General features: G+C 46.0%; 1 protein-coding gene across 1 annotated transcript in view; it reads right to left on the bottom strand.

Annotated features, from left to right (window-relative positions):
• The window catches only part of SRRM4 (serine/arginine repetitive matrix 4), a 146,174-nt gene that overhangs the window by 17,873 nt on the left and 107,506 nt on the right, over window positions 1–20,795 (bottom strand). Inside the window, exons 3-8 of the mRNA XM_011355850.1 lie at window positions 16,939–17,025; window positions 15,128–15,199; window positions 12,502–12,528; window positions 10,661–10,711; window positions 7,335–7,433; window positions 5,179–5,335 (exon numbers count right to left, since the gene is read on the bottom strand). Of these exons, the coding sequence (XP_011354152.1) occupies window positions 5,179–5,335; window positions 7,335–7,433; window positions 10,661–10,711; window positions 12,502–12,528; window positions 15,128–15,199; window positions 16,939–17,025 (493 nt within the window). The remainder of the gene's footprint in view (window positions 1–5,178; window positions 5,336–7,334; window positions 7,434–10,660; window positions 10,712–12,501; window positions 12,529–15,127; window positions 15,200–16,938; window positions 17,026–20,795) is intronic.

The raw sequence follows: 20,795 nt of genomic DNA, 5'->3' as shown, positions 1-20,795 counted from the left end.
TAAAAACCTCACTGGTCCCACAGATCCCCATGTCTCGTGCTACCCTGCATTCTGGCTCCCTTCTTCTCTTAACTGCAGTGAATGGTGTTGGATGTTTCGTCTTCCCATTGCAGGAGAAGCTGACGGCTTTTGCAGAATGTGCAAGAACATGAGTCAGGGGTCTGAAGACCAGGGCTACCCACATACTCTCCCTTAGCCTCATTTTCCCTGTCTACAAAATGGGGAGCATATCATCATTCCGTCTTTTTCCTAGGATTGTTCTGAAGTTCACCTGAGATCTTGGATATGATTAAGCTTTTTGAAGCAAGAGATGCTCCAGAAACTTCATGTCTGGGTTTATTTGTAGCGAGTTTAATAAAGCCACTACGATGACAATAACACTAGCAACTATTACATATTGAGTGTTATGTCCCGAGCATTGGGCTATTTTTCACCCAGAACTGAAGCTGCATGAGCACAGGAATCTCATCTGTCTTGTTTGTGGCTGCTCAGCCAGTGCCTATAACAGTGCCTGGCATACAGTAGGTGCTTATGCATATTTTAAAAATGGACTGATACCTCATTTCACTCCATCCTCACATCTACTCTATGAGGTAGGTATGATTATTAGCCCAAGGTAAAGATGAGGACACTGAGGCCTAGCGAAGTGAAATGACACGGGAAAGGCCATGACATTATACACGTGGACTCTGAGATCAGACTTTCTGGGTTTAAATCTTAACTTCACCATTAAATAGCTGCCCATTAATTACTTTTCCTAGCCTATAGTTTCCTCATTATGAAACAGAGATCTTAGTGGAAGCTCCTTTGAAGCTCTTATAAGAGATAAAGGAGATGACACATGTAAAGAATTCAACCTAGCACCTGGCACACAGTAGGTGCTCAGTAAGCATTAGTTACTGCTTTCACCTGCAGAGCGACAAGTCATTGCTTGTCACAGAGAGACAAGATCAAGAATCCAGAGTATCCAGATCTGCTCCAAAGCCCCTGTCTTCATCACTACCCTCTATTGCCTCCTTCTGTTGACAAATTTCGAGACCTTCTTTTATGGAACCAAAGTTCTGCTTTTTTTTTTTTTCTTTTGTCATGGCATCAGTACAGGTTTTTGTTGGCAAGAGAGTCTATGGCAATTATTGGTCCATGCTGGAGGTAGAAGAAGAAAAGGAGCCTGCACTTCTCCCTGGTCTAGCTTCTGCCTGGACCAGCCCCCTTCCGGTCCCGCTGTCCAGTCACATGCAACACGGAAAGGAATTGGCCAAATCTTGGGACCCCCAACCTCTCTGTAATTGCATCTACCTCAAAGAACTGTTTTGTGGATCAAATAAGAAAAACAACAACAACAACAACAAACAACTGTGTGAAGTATGTGACAGTGCCTGGCACATAATAGCTGTATTTTTCCCTCCCTCTATTCATCAGCCATCTCGATTTGGTGGCTCAAATGTTCCTCTATTTGGAAAACCCTCTCAGACACCAAGACGACGTTGTCCGGTCCTTCCTCTGTGGTCCTACTATACATTCATTGTACTTGCTTCTATCCCCTTTCGGGTAATAATATTCAAAATAATCCTCCTCAATTGGTTGAGTGTGGGGCTGCCCCTTCTGAAGGTAGCTGGCCTTGGTGCTGTAGGACTATCGGGTATCATTCTTCAGCTGCTAGACTGTGAGAAGGTCCAGAAAACACCAGGGGAGAAAAGAGATGGCTTTGTTGACTGGGGGTGAGGTGGGGTGGAGACAGGGTTTATTTATCAACTGCTGTGCAAGTATTTGAATATTTTAACAACCGAGGAGGTACTGGTGCTCACCGAATCAATCTCAGCTCTAATTACAACACTTATCTTACTGTACTACAGCATTCTGTTGACTACTAGACTGTGAGCTCTGTCGTTCATGAGTACTTTATTCATCTCTCTGTCCCCCTAATGCCTTGAACAGAGAGATGGTTGAGTGGAGATAAGAAACATGAGTGAGGCTGTGAAGGGTCCCTAAATTGTCTCCTTGGGACCCTCCATTTGGATTTGGGCTCAGACAGAGCAAGAGGGCTTCAGGTTATCTTTACCTCAAGTAGGATTTCAATAAGACACGACCCCAGATTTGCATATTCATATATGTAAATTTGCCCCTTGATGTGATGCACTCGTCCTTGATTTTTTAAAGAGCTGTGCATATGAAATGCCTGCAGTGTAGTGTGATAGGAGCCATGGCGCAAGAAGACCCTTCCTACTCAGGCTCCTGCCGGCTCCAGAACCCCATCTCTTGCCCTGGAATTCTGTCTCCATCCCTGACTCCGGTTTTCATTTCCTGCTTCCTCTGGCTAACCCTTGTTCACCTCTGCCCTAACCTAACCCTCAGCTTAATTCCCATCCTTGCCTGCTTACCTTCCACCCCCATCTCAGCGTCTCCACATTCATTGTTCTATGTTGTCTTTTACAGTTTTTACCTGCCTTCCCTCTCTTAAGAAGGTACAGGCTATTCCTTATTCAGTGGATCCCAAGAGCCACGTCAGAGTTGACTCTTTACAGATGCTCAGTAGATAATTGGTAGATTGGAACAAATGACTGAACAGGTGATTCGATGACAGTGACTTTGCTGTTCTCTTTAACAGATTGCTCAGGAAAGTGTTGGGACCAGGACTCTTGGAAAACTTTTGCTCCCACTTGGTAACTTCTTCCATCTCTGCCTTTGCAGGAGAGAAGATGCGAAAGGGTCTAGTGTGTGGGGCACTCAGAGGACCAGACTTGGCGGGGCCCCCAATGCCTCCAGAAGTCAGGCAAGCATGAGCGGAATGGGACCAGCAATTCGGGCCACAGTCACCGCCTAGGTTGGAAGGAAATCAAAGGCCCTGGCCTTCTCCCAACTCAGTCACTGACTAGTCTGGGCCTAGAACATACCTGTATTACTGTTACTACCATCACTATTACCAGTGCTGCTACTATTGTTGCTACTATTAGTTCTATTTCCACTATTAATACTACTCTACCATTCGCATCAATAAGACATGTGCCACTTGTCTGTTGCAGCCTAAAATGTTATTTATATTAAGTCATTGACTCCTCATAACATGCCTCTTATGAGGTAGGTCTCATTGTTGTCCTCGTTTTGCAGATTTAGAGGAAACTGAGGCACAGCAAGTTTATGCACCTCGCTCAAGGATCCACAGTTGGTAAGTGCAGAGCCAGCCTCTGGGATGTTGTTGCCATGACACCTGCTAATATCTGCTGAGTTTTGCCCCTGTGCCGAGCGTTGGGCTCAACAGTTTACAACGTTACTTTGCTCTTGTCCTAATAACAAGGCTTTTGAGGAAGATTCATTATCTTCATTTTTTTAACAGATGAGGAAATCGTGGCTCCAAAATATTTAAGTAACTATCCCTAGCTCAGAGCCAGGATTTGGCCACATAACCGTAAACCCATATTTTCAACAACTCTGACCTGCCATGGCCCACAGAAGTCATTTCTCTTCTGTGAGTCTGTTTCTTTTCTTGAAATCAGAGCACTGAGTTAGGTGAGCTCCCAAGGCCTCTGCCATCTAGGTACAGATGAGCTTTTAGCTCTTCTGATGAGGGCTGGGCCCACTGGGGATATCGAAGCTTCAAGAACCAATAGCCAATCTGCTAATTTACTAGCTGAGGTGGGAAAACTACCCCTCCCCACCCCCCTTTTTTTGCAATATTTTGACAGACATGGCCTTTAGGAAACCATCCCAGGCGGGTACAGACACATAAGCCAGTTGCTCCAAAAGGCACTTTTTAATTAGGGTCAGTTGGGGCCACTGAATGGGCTGTCACAGATACTATAAGCAGCGAGACTGGGTGGCTTTCAATGACTTAAAAACATCTCTCCACCTCTGACTGCTCGTATTTTAAATTTATTTCTATTTTTTCAACAATCCCCCTGGGAGACAAGGCGTTTCTTCAACGGAGAATTCTGGCTGGTTTCAGCTAGGCAGAGAATTTGGGCAAAATTTGACTTTGGTGACAAAGGGTACCTTGACTGGTGAAGAAGACTTCCCAGAATGCACTGCAGATAATAACGGTTGTGTCAACCAGACTCAACTACGGTTTATCATTATCTTCTCTTCCCTCACCTCCTGGCAAGCACCTCTGAGCTTTTCCTTACTCCTACCTCATTCTTTCTGAGGGAGCAGCTCTCTGAAATTTTCAGATTTGCTCATAGCTGGAGAAGACAGGTCCCTGCCCAGCTGCCAGATGTGAACTCTATATCAGTATTGAATTGCCTCCTATTTGTCGGTCCCTTTAGAGTCTATAAAAGGCCTTCGCATACTTTGTCTTATTGGATATCCCTAACAACCCCATGTAGAACTGGTATTATTTCAAGTTTACCAATGAGAAAACTGAGTTTCCAAGAGGTTAAATGACTTCCCCAAAGCCACACAGCTAGGACGTGGCAAAGCTGGGACCTGAGTTCAGGTCCAAGTTCAAATCCCTTGCTCAGGGAACTTGCTGGTGTTGAACTGACTGAAGTCACATGCCAGCTTCTCCTTGCTGACCTAAGGGAGTGTTACAGGAGTCTGTTCAATGCCAGGTCACTAAATTCCATCTGCTCTTGCTTTGCTCTGTGGTTTTTACCTAGACTGTAACCTCTCTGAGCCTTGGTTTTTCGGTCCCATCTGTGGAAGGGACCAGTAAGAGTAGCCGTGCCCTCAACTCCCTGAGACATATGAGGACACATGAGAGAACACAGGTCTTGTACATACAAGGCTGTGTTTACATAGGTGAAATCACATCCCAGCTGGCAATCAATGCTGCAGGCTAGTTGGCATCAAAGATGCGGACTTCACTGAAAACCTGGAGTGCCTCTGGTACCTCAAAGACTCCCCCTTTCCTTCCTCCCCAAAGAAACCTCCTACAGTGCCTCACACATGCATTCCTGTAGATGTCACTCTGGAGACCAATATGTATTTTTCAACATCCCCCTGATAAAAAGCCTGGGTAGTTGCATTTTTCTAACCACTCACTCCCAACTCTAAATCCCCAAGGCAGTGCTTTCAAAGGCTAGTGAATGACCGTTTGGCTAATCAATAATGAGGTCTGAAACCAGTGGGATATTTGCCCGAGACTGAATTAAAATATGGCATACACTGCCCTGAACTTGTGCCTCCATCTCCCCCCCAGTATCGTAGCCAAAACTGGCTGAGGAGGCTGTGTGGAATACTTACTACACCCCTGGCTGACAGGAGGCTGAGCATCTGGACAGGCTGGCTGGGCGGGTGGCTGGACCGGGCCTCGGGGCTGGCCTTGCCGAGGGTCTTGGAGCAGCGGCGGGAGTGCTTTCGGTGGGACTTCCGCCCTTCCTCGGGGGACCGGCCGCGGTGCCTGGGGTCAGGGGAGAGAGACCTGAGGGTCTTTTGAAGGGGAGCATGGCAGAGAGGTAGTTGAGGGTACCTAGAAAATCTGAGGACTATAGCATGCGTTTGAGTGTGTTTGTAGGAACTACGTGTGCCTCTATCCATCACCCACCCACTTGCCCATTCATTCATTCATTCATTCTCTCATTTGTTATTGGACAAATGTTTATTTACATACCTGGCAGTGTTTTGGGGGCTGGGGATGCAGCTGTGAAGACAGGAAAGGTCCCTACCCTGATTCAGTTTAATGTCCTTCATGCATCTGTGATTGTCTCTAAGTCTGTATGTGACTGTGTATGTCTGGGCATGTCCATCTGTGTTTTCATGTGTTTGTCTATAAATATAACTGCATTTTCTGCATGTCTTTGTGTATGTGACTTCGCCATCTGTGAAATAGAAGCATCTTATTGACTATCACCCAAAACTTTTGAAAAAAAAATAGCTGACAAAAGTGACAAAGGTGCCTTCCGTAAGCTTCCCGATCTAGATCTGGCTGCTCTGTCTGCCAAAGGAATCTCTGACTCTTCAGAAACTGTCTGCGCTCTGCTTAGCCCCTCAGCTTGGAGCCGCAGTGGTAATAAATATAAACCTCATTGATTTGCATGGCACTTGTAAACTGCTCTTAAAGTGCTTTCACAGTCCTCTCTACAACTCGAAGACATAGATAAGGCAGGTATTACTTTCCCATTTTATGGATGAGGAAGCTGAGGCTCAGAGATGTTTAGGAACTTGCCTGAGGTCACACAGCATGAAAACAGCAGAACCAGGGTCAGAGCAGAGTTTTCTGCCCTGCAGGAACCATGCCTAGGGTTCTTGCTCTAGAGTGTCCCTCTGCCCTGGGGCCTCCAGATCATTTATAGTGGATGTGTGGCCCGAGAGCCAGCCCGAGGGTTGCTTCCATGCCTGCTGGAGTGTTCCTCAGCTCAGCAGGCACTGGGGAACTCAGGCAGCAACACCACCATGAGAGGTGACAGCAGAAGGAGGGCTGAAGCCAGGGTGTGCGATGATAGCTATTTCCTGAAAAGGTGAGTTGGGGAAGGGTGACGTGCATGCCCTGAGTGTCTGCTGCCCCGCATCGCGCTCCGGCCCAGGCCACCAAGGCTGACCTGCAGGGAGCTGACTTGGCCTGGCCTGGAGGTGAAGGGCTCAGGCTGAGTCACATAGACCTGGGTCCCTGTCCCTATTCTGCCAGTCACCATGACCTTGCTCAGATCCCTTTGCCCACCAAGACGCAGTTTTCCCAGCTGTAACGTCATTCACGCCGGTGAGCTCGAAGCACCAAAGCGGTCCAGGAAGAGGCTGCCAGGAGCTCGCAAGCATGTTTATTGTTTCCTTGCTGGGAGGGAGACCACACAACCTGGCCAAGCACGCACACCTTCTCATCCATGAGAGAAACCTCCTCCCCACTCAGTCCAGGACAGCCGATGTGTCAGCACAGAGAGGGTCTAAGTTAGCAGAAACCGGACTTGGACAGGCCTCGGAATGAGGCCTCGGAATGTGCTGGGTGGACGTTCCCAGGTTGCTTAGCTTCTCTGTGCTTAGAGCAAACCTTAGTGAGACTGCAGAGTCCAGGCTGGACTCCCAAGGTCCACCTAACTCTGTCGCTCAGTCGCTAAGTGACAGGCAAGTTCTTTAACCTCTCTGTGCCTCAGTTTCCTCATCTTTAAGATGGGGTTAACAGAAGTACCCACATCATAGGGCTGTTTAGGAGACCATGTGGTTGACAGAGGAAGAGTCCTTAGCACCTCAGTGCCCTGTTAGTGGCACTCAGGAAGCACACGTGTCGGCAAGTGGAAGCGGCGGGCCCTTCTGTCTGCAGCCCCTTCTCTACAGGGAAGGAGGCCATTCCTCTCCTGGGAAAGCAGGCCCCAGCAGCAACGGTGAGAGGCAAAGCTGAGGATAACGGAGTCTCAGTTGAGGCTCTGGGCGGTGGCTAGGTGTGGAGGCTCTTTGGGGTGAGGGGTTACCTGCTCTCACAGCTTGAGGAGCGGGACTCCGAGCTTGGGGACCGCGAGGGGCAGTGGTGATGGCGATGGCGACGAGACTTTCGGGGCCGGCTTCGTGATCTTGGGGTGGGGCGGGTGGGGGGTGAGAAGGAGAGAGTCAGAGATGAGAGAGAGAGAGAGAGAGAAATTTTGATTGTGTGACACACATTGTCCAGTGTCACCATCCCTCCCAAAGTTAAGCATTTCCCCCGCCTCATGCCCCACATCACCCCAGTTTCCCATATTGGTATTTGGGGTCTCTAACCAGCCACACTGAACACAAGTGAGCGGGAAGGGGTCCTCTGCAAGAGACAGCAGGATGACTCAGCCTTCCACCCCGCTGGAAGCAGTTCTGCTGTAGACCGCACCCCGGACAGGACTGTCACCTCCACATGTCACCTCTCCCTCGCCTAAGGCAGGAGTCTCGGTTTTAGACAGTTTCATGTGCCAGTCAGATACCATGATGTGTGAATCAGTCGGGCATTAAAAAAATATCACCTGAAGGGCACAGGTGAAAAAAAGGAGTGGCTTTGCTCAGAATATTGGCATGGTGCTGTATCTTCAATTTTTTCAAGCAAATGTAGAAATACAGATTTTTATGTAAAAGACTCCTATTTGAAATGGAAGCTCATTTGTAAAAATGACACCATTTAGGGCAAACAAAACACATTTGCAGAGTAAATTAGGCCTTAGGGCTGCCAATCTGTAACCTCAGAACTGGAAAATGAAGTCTAGACTCTTAGCGTGAAGTCAAAAATCCCACTTGCAGAGTGAGTTACAAACCTCATCAACAACCAAAATTATAATTACAATAATTACGACCACTACCACCAAAACTGGTATTTTCACAGGTTACTTCAGCTCCCTCTAAGTAATAACAATGACTCAGAAGTAGCAGCAGAGGTGGCAGTGGTCCCTGAGGATGTACAAGGCGTGTCGATGGTCTCTGCCAAGCCAGAAAGCCAGTGGGAGACAGAGATAACTCTGAAGATTATCCCGACAAAGGACTCAGGGATTCTTGCAATGGGATAATCACACCATATCCCTGCCCGGCTTAAAACCCTCCCACTGCCCTCATGCCAAGTCCAAACTCTGACCCTGAACCCCAAGCACCTTCGGAAGTCACCCCCTGCCTAGCTCGCCAGCTTCCTTGCATGATATGTCCTGGGCTGGCCTGGCCTGGCAGGCTCAAGCAACTCTAAACTGCTTGTGTTCTGGCGCACACATTTCCCAGTTCATGATGTCCTCGTGATGATGGTGGTGGTGATGATGATGGATGATGATGATAGGTAACCGTGCTCTAAGCATTTTCCATATGTGGACTCATCTATCCTTCAGCACGACCTATGGAGTAGGTTCTCTTATCATTCCCATTTCACAGATGAAGAAACTGAGGCACAGAAAGTTTAAAGCACTCACCTAACCTGCAGCCTAGAATGGTTCCCGTCACCCTCACTCCCAGCCTGGACACCCCCTCCTGCAGGAAGCCTCCCCTCTTTCCAGCAGCAGGGCTCCCGCCGCACCCTGGACTTGCATGTGCCATTGCCATGCTGTGACCTGTCCCATGTCTGTCTCCTGTGCTCCACTGCACTGGGAGCTCCTCGAGGCCAGATGAATGTCTGGCTAACCTCTGTCCTGGGCCCAGCATAGGGCCTGTCACACATGAAGGCCTCACTAAGGGATGCTAATTCACTGCAGTGGTCACATGGTTAGAATCAGCCCAGACATGGGACTTGGCAAGAATAACCACACTTTGTGTCAGGGACACCTTGTTTTTCTTGTTTTTCCCTCTCCTGACTCTTGTCTTTGGCTTTCACAAGTCCTGCTAGCAATTTCTGGGACTCAGCCAGCTCTTGGCACTGGGGAGGGCGGCCACCTCGCTGCCCTCAGGCAGGCAGTCCTGGTCTCAGCCATGATCCCTCCCAAGTGCTCTTAGGGCTGAGCCCAGCCCCTGGCTCTGTGGGCGTCTATACTGCAGCCCCACTGGACAAGTGATGCTGAGGACTCGGAGAATGTGTGCTCTGTCTGAGCTTAGCATGAAAGCATACACAATACATATGACCAATAATTGCCTCTTGACTTGAATTGGACAAGCTTGATGATTGGGAAGTTCTTCCCTGAGCTAACTCAAAGCTCTGCAGCTACCTCCTGGAGTCTTCCCCCGGCCCCGTGGTGGTGGCTGGACTGCCTTCCTTTGCCCTGACCTTGGGTGAAGAGACCTTTTGGAGCAGCAAAGCTGAGCGCCCTCCCTCTGTGCCCCTGCCTCCTCTCCCCTCCGACCCCCAGCAGCTGACTGCCTTTCATCCCATTGCCTTTGATCCTCACTTTAGAAGCTTCTTGGCAGGAGATAAAATATTAGTTGATTGGAAAATACACGCACTAACATTTGCAGGGTATAAAGTAGATGGGTTGTAACCAAATTTACTTGTAATTTGGCTGGGAACTGAACTCTGCAGGCAGCGCTGGCTGATTTGAATTTCTACCACCAGCTATAACTGTGAACCAGCTGGGGTTCTGAGACAGGGGTCGCGGGGTGCAGGAGCGTCACTGACGTCTCTGTGCCCTAAGCCCTAGCAGCCAGGGCTTGGACTCATACGCACACTCATGAATGTGCATGCACGTGATCATGCGCCCTTAAGTCCTCAAGCACACACAGCACACACATTGCATACGTAAGAACCAACCTGCACCCTTCGAATGAGTAATACACACAGATACATAAGCGGTGCTCACGCAGAGTGCACAGAATTCGCACACAGTGTCAGAGGGTGCACCTGCATGCACGCTGGACACGTTCATGCTCACGTAAGCACAGGCATACATCATGCTTCGTGTGAACACAAAGAATATGCCACACGCACACACTATTTACCCATACTGCAAATACATCTGTGCACACATGGCTGTCTGCACGACAGAAAAGTGTATAGATGTTTACAAACAATGTGTGTGCTATATATTTACGCATTACATACAAATAAATACACAATTCACGCATGGGAACACAGAATTCACACACACGCACACACGATGGGCACACCAGGCACACCGATGCACACCATTCACTTTCACGCACACACAAACACACATGCATACTCACACTTCACATACACAACCTCGTGCATTCACGCATGCGCAAACCCACACAGCAAGCCACACACGGGTCTGTCTGTCTTTCTCTTCCTTCTTCCCTCCTAACCACCCACGCTTTTCCTTACCTGTCCATTAGGAAACTCTAAAACTCTGCCTGTTAAGCGGATCCCCATTTCCCCAAACTGGAGAGAACATTCCAGGTGGTCTCTACTTACTGTTTTTTGTGCCTCTTCTCTTCCCTTCTTTTGCTTTTTGGGCTGGAGGAGCTAAATGAGAAATGGCCAATTAATTGAAAGATGCAAACTTCCAGATAAAGATAAAAATAAACAAGTTGTTAAAATGCTTAACACACAGTAGCCACTAGATGCAGGCAGTTTGGGGACAGACACTGATCATCTTCAAGACCAGAGTCGTCCACTGCTCAATTTTTCACCCAGCAGGTTCAGCTAGAGACAGCGACCCCCACACACAGGCTGAGAATGGGGTGCAGGGGGTGCCAGGGTCAGCTCTGGTAGCTTCATAATAACAGACGTAATAAACGTCATAATAATATCTTGCCATTTCTCAAGGCTTTATTAGAGGGTGGGTGCTCTGCTAAATACTCTTTGTCAATAATCTCGTTTTATTCTCCCTGCAACCTATGGATACTGGCACAATTTAATAAGCACTCATTTTACAGATGCGGAAACGGAGCCTCAGATGAGCCAAAAATCTTGCTCAGATCACACAGATGAGCTGGGATGTGGCCCCAGGACACAGGTCCCCTGAGCCCATGCTCTTTCTAAGAGAAGAGAGTGAATATTCAAGGAGATATTCTGAAGCCTCACAAAGCTTGGCAGATTTTGAAATGTTCTGTCTGTGAATTTTAAAGTATCTGTGTTTTATTATTTTATTTTATTTTTAAGTCAGAGGGCTGGGGTATGGATATGACTTGGGGTTCCAGTGTGATCGAATTGAGGTCCCCCAGAGGGTGAACGCCACTTGGTAGTTTAAACCAGACTGGCTTCAGGGGGGCACCAAGAATGCATTACTGGCCTAGGTCCTGGGAACAGGAAATCGATTTCATTGGAATGAAATCACACCTTGAGGTTAGCCTCGGGATCTGTTCTCACGTTTGAGACGTTTGAGACGCAGCCTGTGCAACAGAAGAGCCCAGGACCTCACTGAAAACTCCACGTTTATGTCCCAGCTCCACCGCATAGCTGCTGTGTGACGTCAGGCAAGTTACCTGTCTTCTTGGGGACCTGGTTTCCTTGACTGTGAAACTGGGCCATTACCCAGGCTGTTGGGCCGAGGGGATGGATGACACTGGTGATCAATGTCTACTTGTTAACTGACTGAACAAAAGGGCTTTGCACTCTCCCAACTGCTCTGGATGTGGCTATTGTTACTGAAGAAGCCACGGCGGGGAGGCCTGATCCTCTGTCTGAGAGATCTGGGTTTAAATTTTGGTCCGGCCACTTTCTGACTGTGTCTGTGAACATGCCTGTCACATCTGTCTGAGTCTCAGTTTCTTCATCTGTAAAATGGGATTAACAAACACATCCACTGCACAGGGTGGTGATGAGGATTGATGGGGATTAAATACACACCCCGGAAAGGGCTTAGCACAGGATCCAGTTATTGGACGTAGCTGTAGGTGACAGCTTTATTTGTGCTCACCCAGTGTGTCCGGCCCAGTAGGACTTGGCCCCTGTCAATTAGCCAGGAAGGCTTTGGTGGGGTGGCTGATGTTTCTCCATGTGCCCCGACCCAAGGTTTCAATCAGTGGTAAAGCAAACAGACTCTGGGAGACTTTCTGGGGGAAGGGCAGAGGTATGGGGAAGGCCTGGTTCAAGAACAACCATCTGGCCTGATGGAAGTCGAAAGCTGGCTTGGAACTTACAGAGACCCAGCCCAGACCTTCATGTTGGAGGAAACCGAGACATAGGAAGATGAAGAGGGTGTGGCCAAGGACACAGACGTAGAGACTGAGAGCCGAGCCTAGGAGCTGCCTGACGCCTGGTTAGGGAAGCAGAAAGCTGAAGTAGGTAGCCAGGGGTGACGGGATTCTTACCTGTGCCTTCTCTTCTTGGAGAATGACCTGATTAAAGGGGGGAAGAAAAAAAAACGGGGAGAGAGAGGGAGGGAAGGAGGGGAGAAGGAAGGGAAGAAAATAAATATAGGTGAGTTCGAGGTTTCTTTTCCTGGGGTGACTGTATCAATGCATTTGTGACCATGTTACAGGGGGGTTGAGACACCTAGCAAATCCTCCTCTCTTAGATTTCAAAGAATATGAGGACTGCGTGGGAGACACCAATCTGCATTTTGAATTCCCAAGTAAAAACCTACCCGTGCTCCAGTCCTATCTGGGATGAGGTTGGAGGAGGGTGGCAGGAGAGAGTCCTCTGCCTCCTCGCCTACCCTCGGTCTCGCCTTCATCTTTCTTGCCCTAGTTGTGGGCTCATCACTGTCTTCATCATCATCATCATCGTTTTTGTCATCATGGGACAACCAGCTTCCATATGTGGAACTCTAACTCTGTGCCAGCCTCCAGGCTAAGCATCTCTCACACACGACCTCATTCAATCTTCCCCCAAAGCCTGGGAAGTACTACTGACAACCATTTTACAAAGACACTGAAGCTTAGAGAAGTTAGTTAAGTTGCCCAAGGTCACACAGCTCCACCTTAACTTCTGCTCATTCTTCGGAACTCCCCCGAGATGTCATTTTCTCTTTGTAGCATTCTCCCGTCCCCTCAGGCTGGCTGAGCTCTGAGTGAGCTCCTGAGCTTAGCCTTGTTATAGTACAGAGTTCTGCAGATGACAATTATGTATTTCCCCTACTAGAATGAGAGGAACTTTGAGGGTAGGGGCTGGGTCTCGGTCACTGTTCTCTTCCTGGTGCCCAGAATCCTTTTTCATGACACATCATGGGTATTCCGATCACATCCCAGATGTGAAAACTGGGAATCTTTCTTTTAATCCTGAAGCCTCATTAATTGAGGACAGAAAACAAATCATCTCAATGCCTCCCCTACCCCTAGCTCCTATTTCCAAAAAAGTCAACCGTCAAGAACTTGGAGAAGACGGGCCAGCAGTAGGTGAAGGTTTGGGAAGGACCAGAATCAGCATTTCTCCCTAACGATCTCCCATTGTATGGTCCTTCTTCCTGATGAGCCTCCAACCCCTGGGCGACAGTAGCTGGCAGAAAAACAGCCTGTTTCTAAATTTCTGGCACAGTCTCTTTCTCATGCCAAGAAACCGTTGAGCAAGAAGCTACTTGGCTTCCAAGATCCAGATTAGGAAAAGTCCCCCAAATTGGGACAAATTGTTCAGCATAGGAAGGTGACGAGATAGCAGTCTACAGCCACGGAGCAGTTCATTGCTTCTATAAAGAACTCCATGTTGGCAAAGATTTCTAACAGCAAATTAACAACATTTCACTAATTGGTTTGCCCATATCTTCTCTTAAGCAAAAACTCAGCATCAGTTGGATCATCGGAGTTGGGGAGGGTACATATTCAGTGAAACCAAATTGAGTTGAGACCATTCTGGCAATAAAGCCTGAGATGTGACCACACCCCTCGATTAGGAAAAGTCAATTTGGGGCAACTTTGCAGCAGGGGTGAGATGCAGGGGGAAAACCCAGAAGAACTCTTTTACCTTGTGTTCTGTTGTGATTAATTGCACAAGTAATCCGCTATTGGAAGATAGAGATAAGCAAAAATATAAACCATTCTTTCTCTATGATCCGCAGCCAACCACAGCAAATAACTTATACAAGGAGCTTCAAATTCCCTGCCCCTGGGGGCCAAGCAGGCTTTGTAAATGTGCATAAATGTGGGGAGCAGGTTAAGGGGGGCCTGTGGCACGCCGAGCACCCACGCTCCTTATATGAACAGCAGCTTCTCAGCTCCAGCTGATAGTTGCCCGTGGGAAAATGAGTCCAATGAAGACACAACTTCTGATTTTACAGAGGAACTGGAAAGCTTAATTTTTATATTGCAAAATCTCCCAATTATAAAATGTTGGCTTGGCCCATGAACCACAGATTTGAACCCTCTGGTATATATCCTTCCATTTTTTCCCCCCATAAACATACATGTCTGTGTGTGTTTGTGAGTATGTATGTGCATGTGTACATATTGGGCACCTTTTGGAATGTGTGTCCAGTTCAGAATCCCCCTTAACTGTCCACAAGGGTGGACAATCCCAGAAGCCATGTTTTGCATGATCCCATCCTCTAGGACACAGTTGGACCAGAGAAGACTTCCTTGGGAATTTGGAATAAGGAACGAAACAGTGAGATTCAGTGTCTTCTTGTGGCCGGACCCACAGCATGGAGAGGTGGAAACAGGGGGCAGCCATGTCTCCCACGTGGCATGGGACACTGTGTATCCTACTTGGGTTCTATCAGCAGCCTGCAACTTGGTTCAAACCCTCGCTGAGGCCTGGCTGGTCCGAGACACTCCTGCCTGTCTCATCATTGAATTCCTCTCTGGCCTAAGTGAGCTAGAGCGGGCCTCTGGTTCTCGCTACCAGGGTCTCAGCCTATACAAGATACAAATAAATAACAATTCGTAGATAAATATTTTACATAAATGAAATGATACTTCTAAATGACCTTTGTTGCCATCCACTGTCACCTCCACCTCCACCCCACCTGGAACATCCCTGTTTGCTGAGGCGGGAGGACAATACCTGTGTCGCTTATGTTTCTTGGAGCTTTTCTTCTTCTTTTTCTTGACAGGTGATGGGCTATATGACGGGGACCTGTCGGGGGAGGGAGACGCCCGTCAGAGGTAGGTTCTTCAAGGCCACGGTTGGTGTGACAGAGACCCTTCTCTGGCCCCCATGCTGGTCTCAGCCCTTTCGGCACCACACAGGATGACGCCAATACTGATATTAGCTTGCATTTGTTTCAAACGTCAGGTGAAGTTCAGGTGACCCAAGTCCCGATCTTGACTTCGCCACCTGAAGTTCACTTGGTGATGTCACTGCTCTGAGTCTCTTATTTCCCCACTGACAAAATACCTGAGATGAGGAGTTTCCAACCCCGTGCTAACAGTGGCCTCTCAGGTAGCATAAACAGAGGAAGCAGCCCAGGTGTGGGACAGTAGGGAGTGCTAGGGACTGTGGTGAACCAGAGAGCCCCTGACCAAACGGGTGGGTGGCTGCCTCTCAGATCGGCCGAGGGTCTTGCATGGGAATGTAGGCCCGGGACTTCCAGAACGCCTGTCTTTTTGATCGAAGAAAATATTTTCATATGAGATCCACTGGCTTTGAAATGTCGGCCACCAATTCAAAACACCAACCAACCAACCAAACAAAAACCCAAATAAAACAAAATGAGCAAACAAACAAAAATACTTTGCAGGGGAAAATGCAGGGTTGAGAACAACCTGACTCTTAGGGAGTCACAGTACCTGTCCCCAAACATGTGATCAGTGGACATTTATTGAATGAAGGAATGAACTAGTGAAGCTCGATGTGGGCCATTACGTTCTTTGAGGTATTCTCATGTCTACCCCTAAGATCAGGAAGCTCCAGCCACTTGCCCCAGTTCCATCGCTCACCCTACAACAGCTGGAACTCAGGGTCTTCATTCACATTCCCCTTTGGGTCCTCTGTGGGCCTGTTTTCTTAGAACTAGGCTAACGTGGTATCCAGGAAACAAGGTCCCAGAAAACCTGGAGTTGGGGCTGGACATTCAGACACTCCTCTCTGCTGCCCCCTGCAGGCTTCTTCAAATACTGCCTCTGAGGTTTGGTGAGATTTTCCACTCTACCCACTAAGGTCTCTGCCCAGCTCCCTGGGTCTGGAACAATGGACATACTTTTAGTGGTGAGTAGCAAGCAGCCTAGAAGAAAATCTGAAAATCTTTTTAAATACAAAAAGATCAAAAAGTAATTGTACCTTGAAAAAAATTCACAGAGTACAAACAACTGGCCAAAATATAAAGTCCATTATCCTTGGCCTTAAACCTGCTGGGTGGGTGTGGTGGAATCACTTGAGGAACCTGGAATCAAGTCCCTGTAGGTTCTGTCACCCTCCTCCACCCCTCTCTGTGCCTCTCTAAAATGGGGACAATAATGCTTGCCTGGTAGATTGTAGTCAAGGGCAAAAGAGATGACGGAGAACACAGTGCTTAGCACAGCCCTCCACACAGAGAACATTAAAAAAAAAAAAATTACTTATGGTCATGACTATGCTTCCGATTAATTGGTTATTTATTACATGTCAGACACTGTGACAGCTCTTTCCACATCCATTTTTTTTTTTTTTAAATCTAATTCTCACAAAACCCCAAGAGGTAGGTTTACTCACCACTTTATAGAAGTGGCGACAGACACAGAGAAGTCGAGCGACTCGCCTAAGGCCACACAACTAGTTAAGAGGCAGAGAGAGGATCTGAAACCAAAGGGAGTCACTGTTTGACCCCGAAACCCATTTTACCCTTATTTCTTCCCTTCCACCATCTTCAAGTTTTCATCTCCTGTTGGGCCCCTCACCTCCTTCTCTTCTTCCGGGTAGATTTCTTCTTTTTCTTCTTCCCCCTGGAGGAAGGTGGTGGTGTCAAGTCTTTGTCATGGGAGGCACTGTGGGGAGCACAGAGTCGGGCATTAGAGGACTCAGGGGTTCCCCAATCCCCCAACAAGAGCTGTTGCAGCAGGAGAAGAAGGACCCAGTTCCTTGGAGGATGAAGGACCTGTATCGAATACCTAATTACCACCTCATGGCTGATTCAGTCACACTTCAGATTAAGTGCCTCAAATAAGGAGTTAATGGCGACCTAATGAGACAGACGTTGTATGTTACCCAAACACCAATTGATTATTTAAAACAGAATTATAGAGGTTAACTGCTCCTTAATAGATTTATTATTGGATTTGCAAATGGTTCACCTTGGTAAATAAATCACTTTTTAAATAATGAATTGGCAGTTCAGCCCCTTGCCTCCCCAATACATCTTGTCTGTAGTTCCTGCTGGAAATTTAATAGGAGGCGGATATGTTAAGTAGCAGCTGATTATTAAAAGTATATTTGCCAAGGTCTAATGTAATGAGATACATATCTTATATCGCCTCACAGACCCTCAAAAACCTTTGCTCTTCAGGAATAATTATTTCCCATTCAATTAAATTCAAATGTTCAGGCTGCAGTTAAATTAAGTCAAGTTATCTCCTTTTATAATTGGGGCAGGCTCCAGGGATTTTTTAAAAACACCATCCCATGGAAAAAGGAGATGGTTTGGGATGAAAAAATTCTTGAGAATTGAAACATGCCAACCCAGCTGGACCACAGTGGGAAAATGTATTATTAATAAGAATATTATTGTCAATTATTGTCACTATAACACGAGTACCATTTATTCACTTATCATGTGCCAAGCGTTTTATATGCTTTGATACTCACAAAAAAAACCCTTTGAGAGTGGTATGATTTTTATTGCTTCATTTTACAGGTGAAGGAAATAAGGCTCAGAAAGTTGCATGGGCTTGCCCATGGCCGCACAGTTAGAGAAGTGTCTGAGCTGGGAATTGAGTCAAGGCCTGTGTGATTCCTACTCTGAGAACTTTCTCACAAAACCAGCTGCTTTCTCAAGTTTGTTGGTGTGGCCATCCTTTTGGAAATTACCCAATCCGTTTGCAGTGACCCCCAACCTTTTGGCACCAGAGACCGGTGCTCCTATGAGAATCTAATGCCTGATGACCTGAAGTGGAGCTGAGGTGGTGATGCTGGCCCTGGGGAGGGTCTGCAAATATAGGTGAAGTTTCGCTCACTCCCAGGCCACTCACCTCCTGCTGTGCGGCCACGTTCCTAACAGGCCACGGACCAGTACTAGTCCGCAGCTCGGGGTTGGGGACCCCAGCTTTACAGGACATCGTAAAATGTTGCCATATTTAATTTCATTCTAAGAGTCTGGATCAGTATGGTTGGTAGGAAAAAAAAAATGAAGTGCTTACAATATATGTTAAGGTCTCTGCATTGCCAGTCTAAAAGTCATATAGCTACATCTAGAACATTTTCAAGAGTCATTTTTAGCAGGTTAAAATAAATATCGTAGGCATTAAGTACCCAGCTACTTAACTACACTTACACGTGATAAAGCACAGAGCACACTATACACTTCCAGGAAGCGAATGGGCTGCCTATGTAAATGTGGTAGGCCTCTTCCAAATTTTTCCTTCAACAAGTGCTTGACACAGAGTAAGAGCCTCATAAATATTTGGTGAGTGACCAAATGAGGGATGAATGGATGAAATAATTTGGCCACTTGTTAAATCATCTTGTTTCATATAAATACTTCCCAGTGTAACAGCTGCCAGGAATTTGAGAGAAAAATACCCAAAAGCATTTAAGGGAGAAATACTTAAGAAAAAAAATCTTTTAAAAGTGTGTCCTATTTTTTAAATATTTTTTTTCAATTACAGTTGACATACAAAATTATATTAGTTTCAGGTGTACAACATAGAGTTAGACATTTATATAACTTATGAAGTGATCGCAACAATAAATCTAGAACCTATCTGACACCATACATAGTTATTACAATCTATTGATTATAGTCCCTATGATATACTTTACATTTCCATGACTATTCTGTAATTACCAATTTGTACTTCTTAATCCTTCTTCTTTGTCACCCATCATCCCAAGCCCTCTCCCATCTGGCAACCATCAAAATGTTCTCTGTATCTGTTTCTGCTTTGTTCTGCTGTATGTATGTATGTATGTATGTATGTATGTATTTTGGTTTTCCACATATAAATGAAATCATGTGGTATTTGTCTTTCTCTGTCTGACTTATTTCACTTAGCATAATACCCTCTAGGTCCATCCGAGTTATTGCACATGGCAAGAGTTCATTTTTTTTTTATGGCTGAGTAACATTCCATTGTATATGTGTACTACTTTTTCTTTATCCATTTATCTATTGATGGACACTTAGGTTAGTTCCATATTTTGCCTGTTAATGCTGCAATGAACATATGGATGCATATATGTTTTCAAATTAGTGTTTTGTTTTTCTTTGGATAAATATTCACGAGTGGAATCCTGGGTCCTTCTTGGTTTCCTGTTATAACCTTTCTTTTAAAGTCTATTTTGTCTATATAAGTATGGCTGCTTCGGCTTTTTTATTGTTTGTTTTCATTTTCATGAAATATCTTTTACGATCCCTTGACTTTCAGTATACATGTATCTTTTGATCTGAAGTGAATGTCTTATAGGCACCATAGTAAGGATCTTGTTTTTCATCCATTCGGCCACCCTATGTCTTTTGATTGGAGCATTTAACCCATTTACATTGAAAGTAATGGTTGATAGATATGCAGTTATTGCCATTTATTATTCATATTTTTAGATGTTTTTCTTATTAAAGAAGTCCCTTTATCATTTCTTATAATATTGGTTTGATGGTAATGAACCCCTTTAGCTCTTTCTTGTCTAGGAAGCTCCTTATCTATCCTTCAATTCTAAATGATAGCTTTGCTGTGTAAAGTAATCTTGGTTGTAGGTTCTTGCTTTTCATCACTTTGAATATTTCATGCCAATCCCTTCTGGCCTGCAAAGTTTCTGTTGAGAAATCATCTGACAGCCTTATGGGGGTTCCCTTGTAGGTAACTTACTGCTTTTCTCTTGTTACCTTTAAGATTCTCTCTTTGTCTTTAACCTTGCCATTTTAGTTATGATGTGTCTTGTGTGGGCCTCTTTGCGTTCATCTTGTTTGGGATTTTCTGTGCTTCCTGGGCTTATATTTATATTTCCTTCACCAGGTTAGGGAAGTTTTCTGTCATTATTTCTTCAAATAGGTTTTCGATTTCTTGTTCTCTCTCTTCTCCTTCTGGTACCTGTATGCTGAGAATGTTGGTATGCTTGATGTTGTCATAGAGGCCCCTTAAACTATCCTCTTATTTTTGGATTACTTTTTCTTGTTGCTGTTCTGATTGGGTGTTTTCTGCTACCTTATCTTCTAAATTGCTGATTCAGTTTTCTGCTTCATCTATTCTACTATTGATTCTCTCTAATGTATTCTTCATTTCAGTTATTGTGTTCTTCATTTCTGACTGGTTCTTTTTATGTTTTCTATCTCTTTGTTAAAGTTCTCATTGAATCCATCTACTCTTCCCCTAAGTTCATTGAGCATCCTTATAACCAATGTTTTGAACCCTGTATCTGATAAATTGTTTGTCTCTGTTTTGTTTAGTTCTTTTTCTGGAGCTTTGTTCTGTTTTTTTCATTTGGGACATATTTCTTATCCTTCTCATTTTGGCTGCCTCCCTGAGTTTATTTCTATGTATTAGGTAGAGCTGCTATGTCTCCCAGTCTTGGTAAATGAACTTATGTAGTAGGTGTCCTGTGGGGC

The sequence above is a fragment of the Pteropus vampyrus genome, unplaced genomic scaffold (genome assembly GCF_000151845.1).
Source record: "Pteropus vampyrus isolate Shadow unplaced genomic scaffold, Pvam_2.0 Scaffold23, whole genome shotgun sequence".
NCBI lineage: Eukaryota > Metazoa > Chordata > Mammalia > Chiroptera > Pteropodidae > Pteropus > Pteropus vampyrus.
Note: the sequence above shows the minus strand (reverse complement) of the source record. Positions and strands in the feature narration are given on the sequence as shown.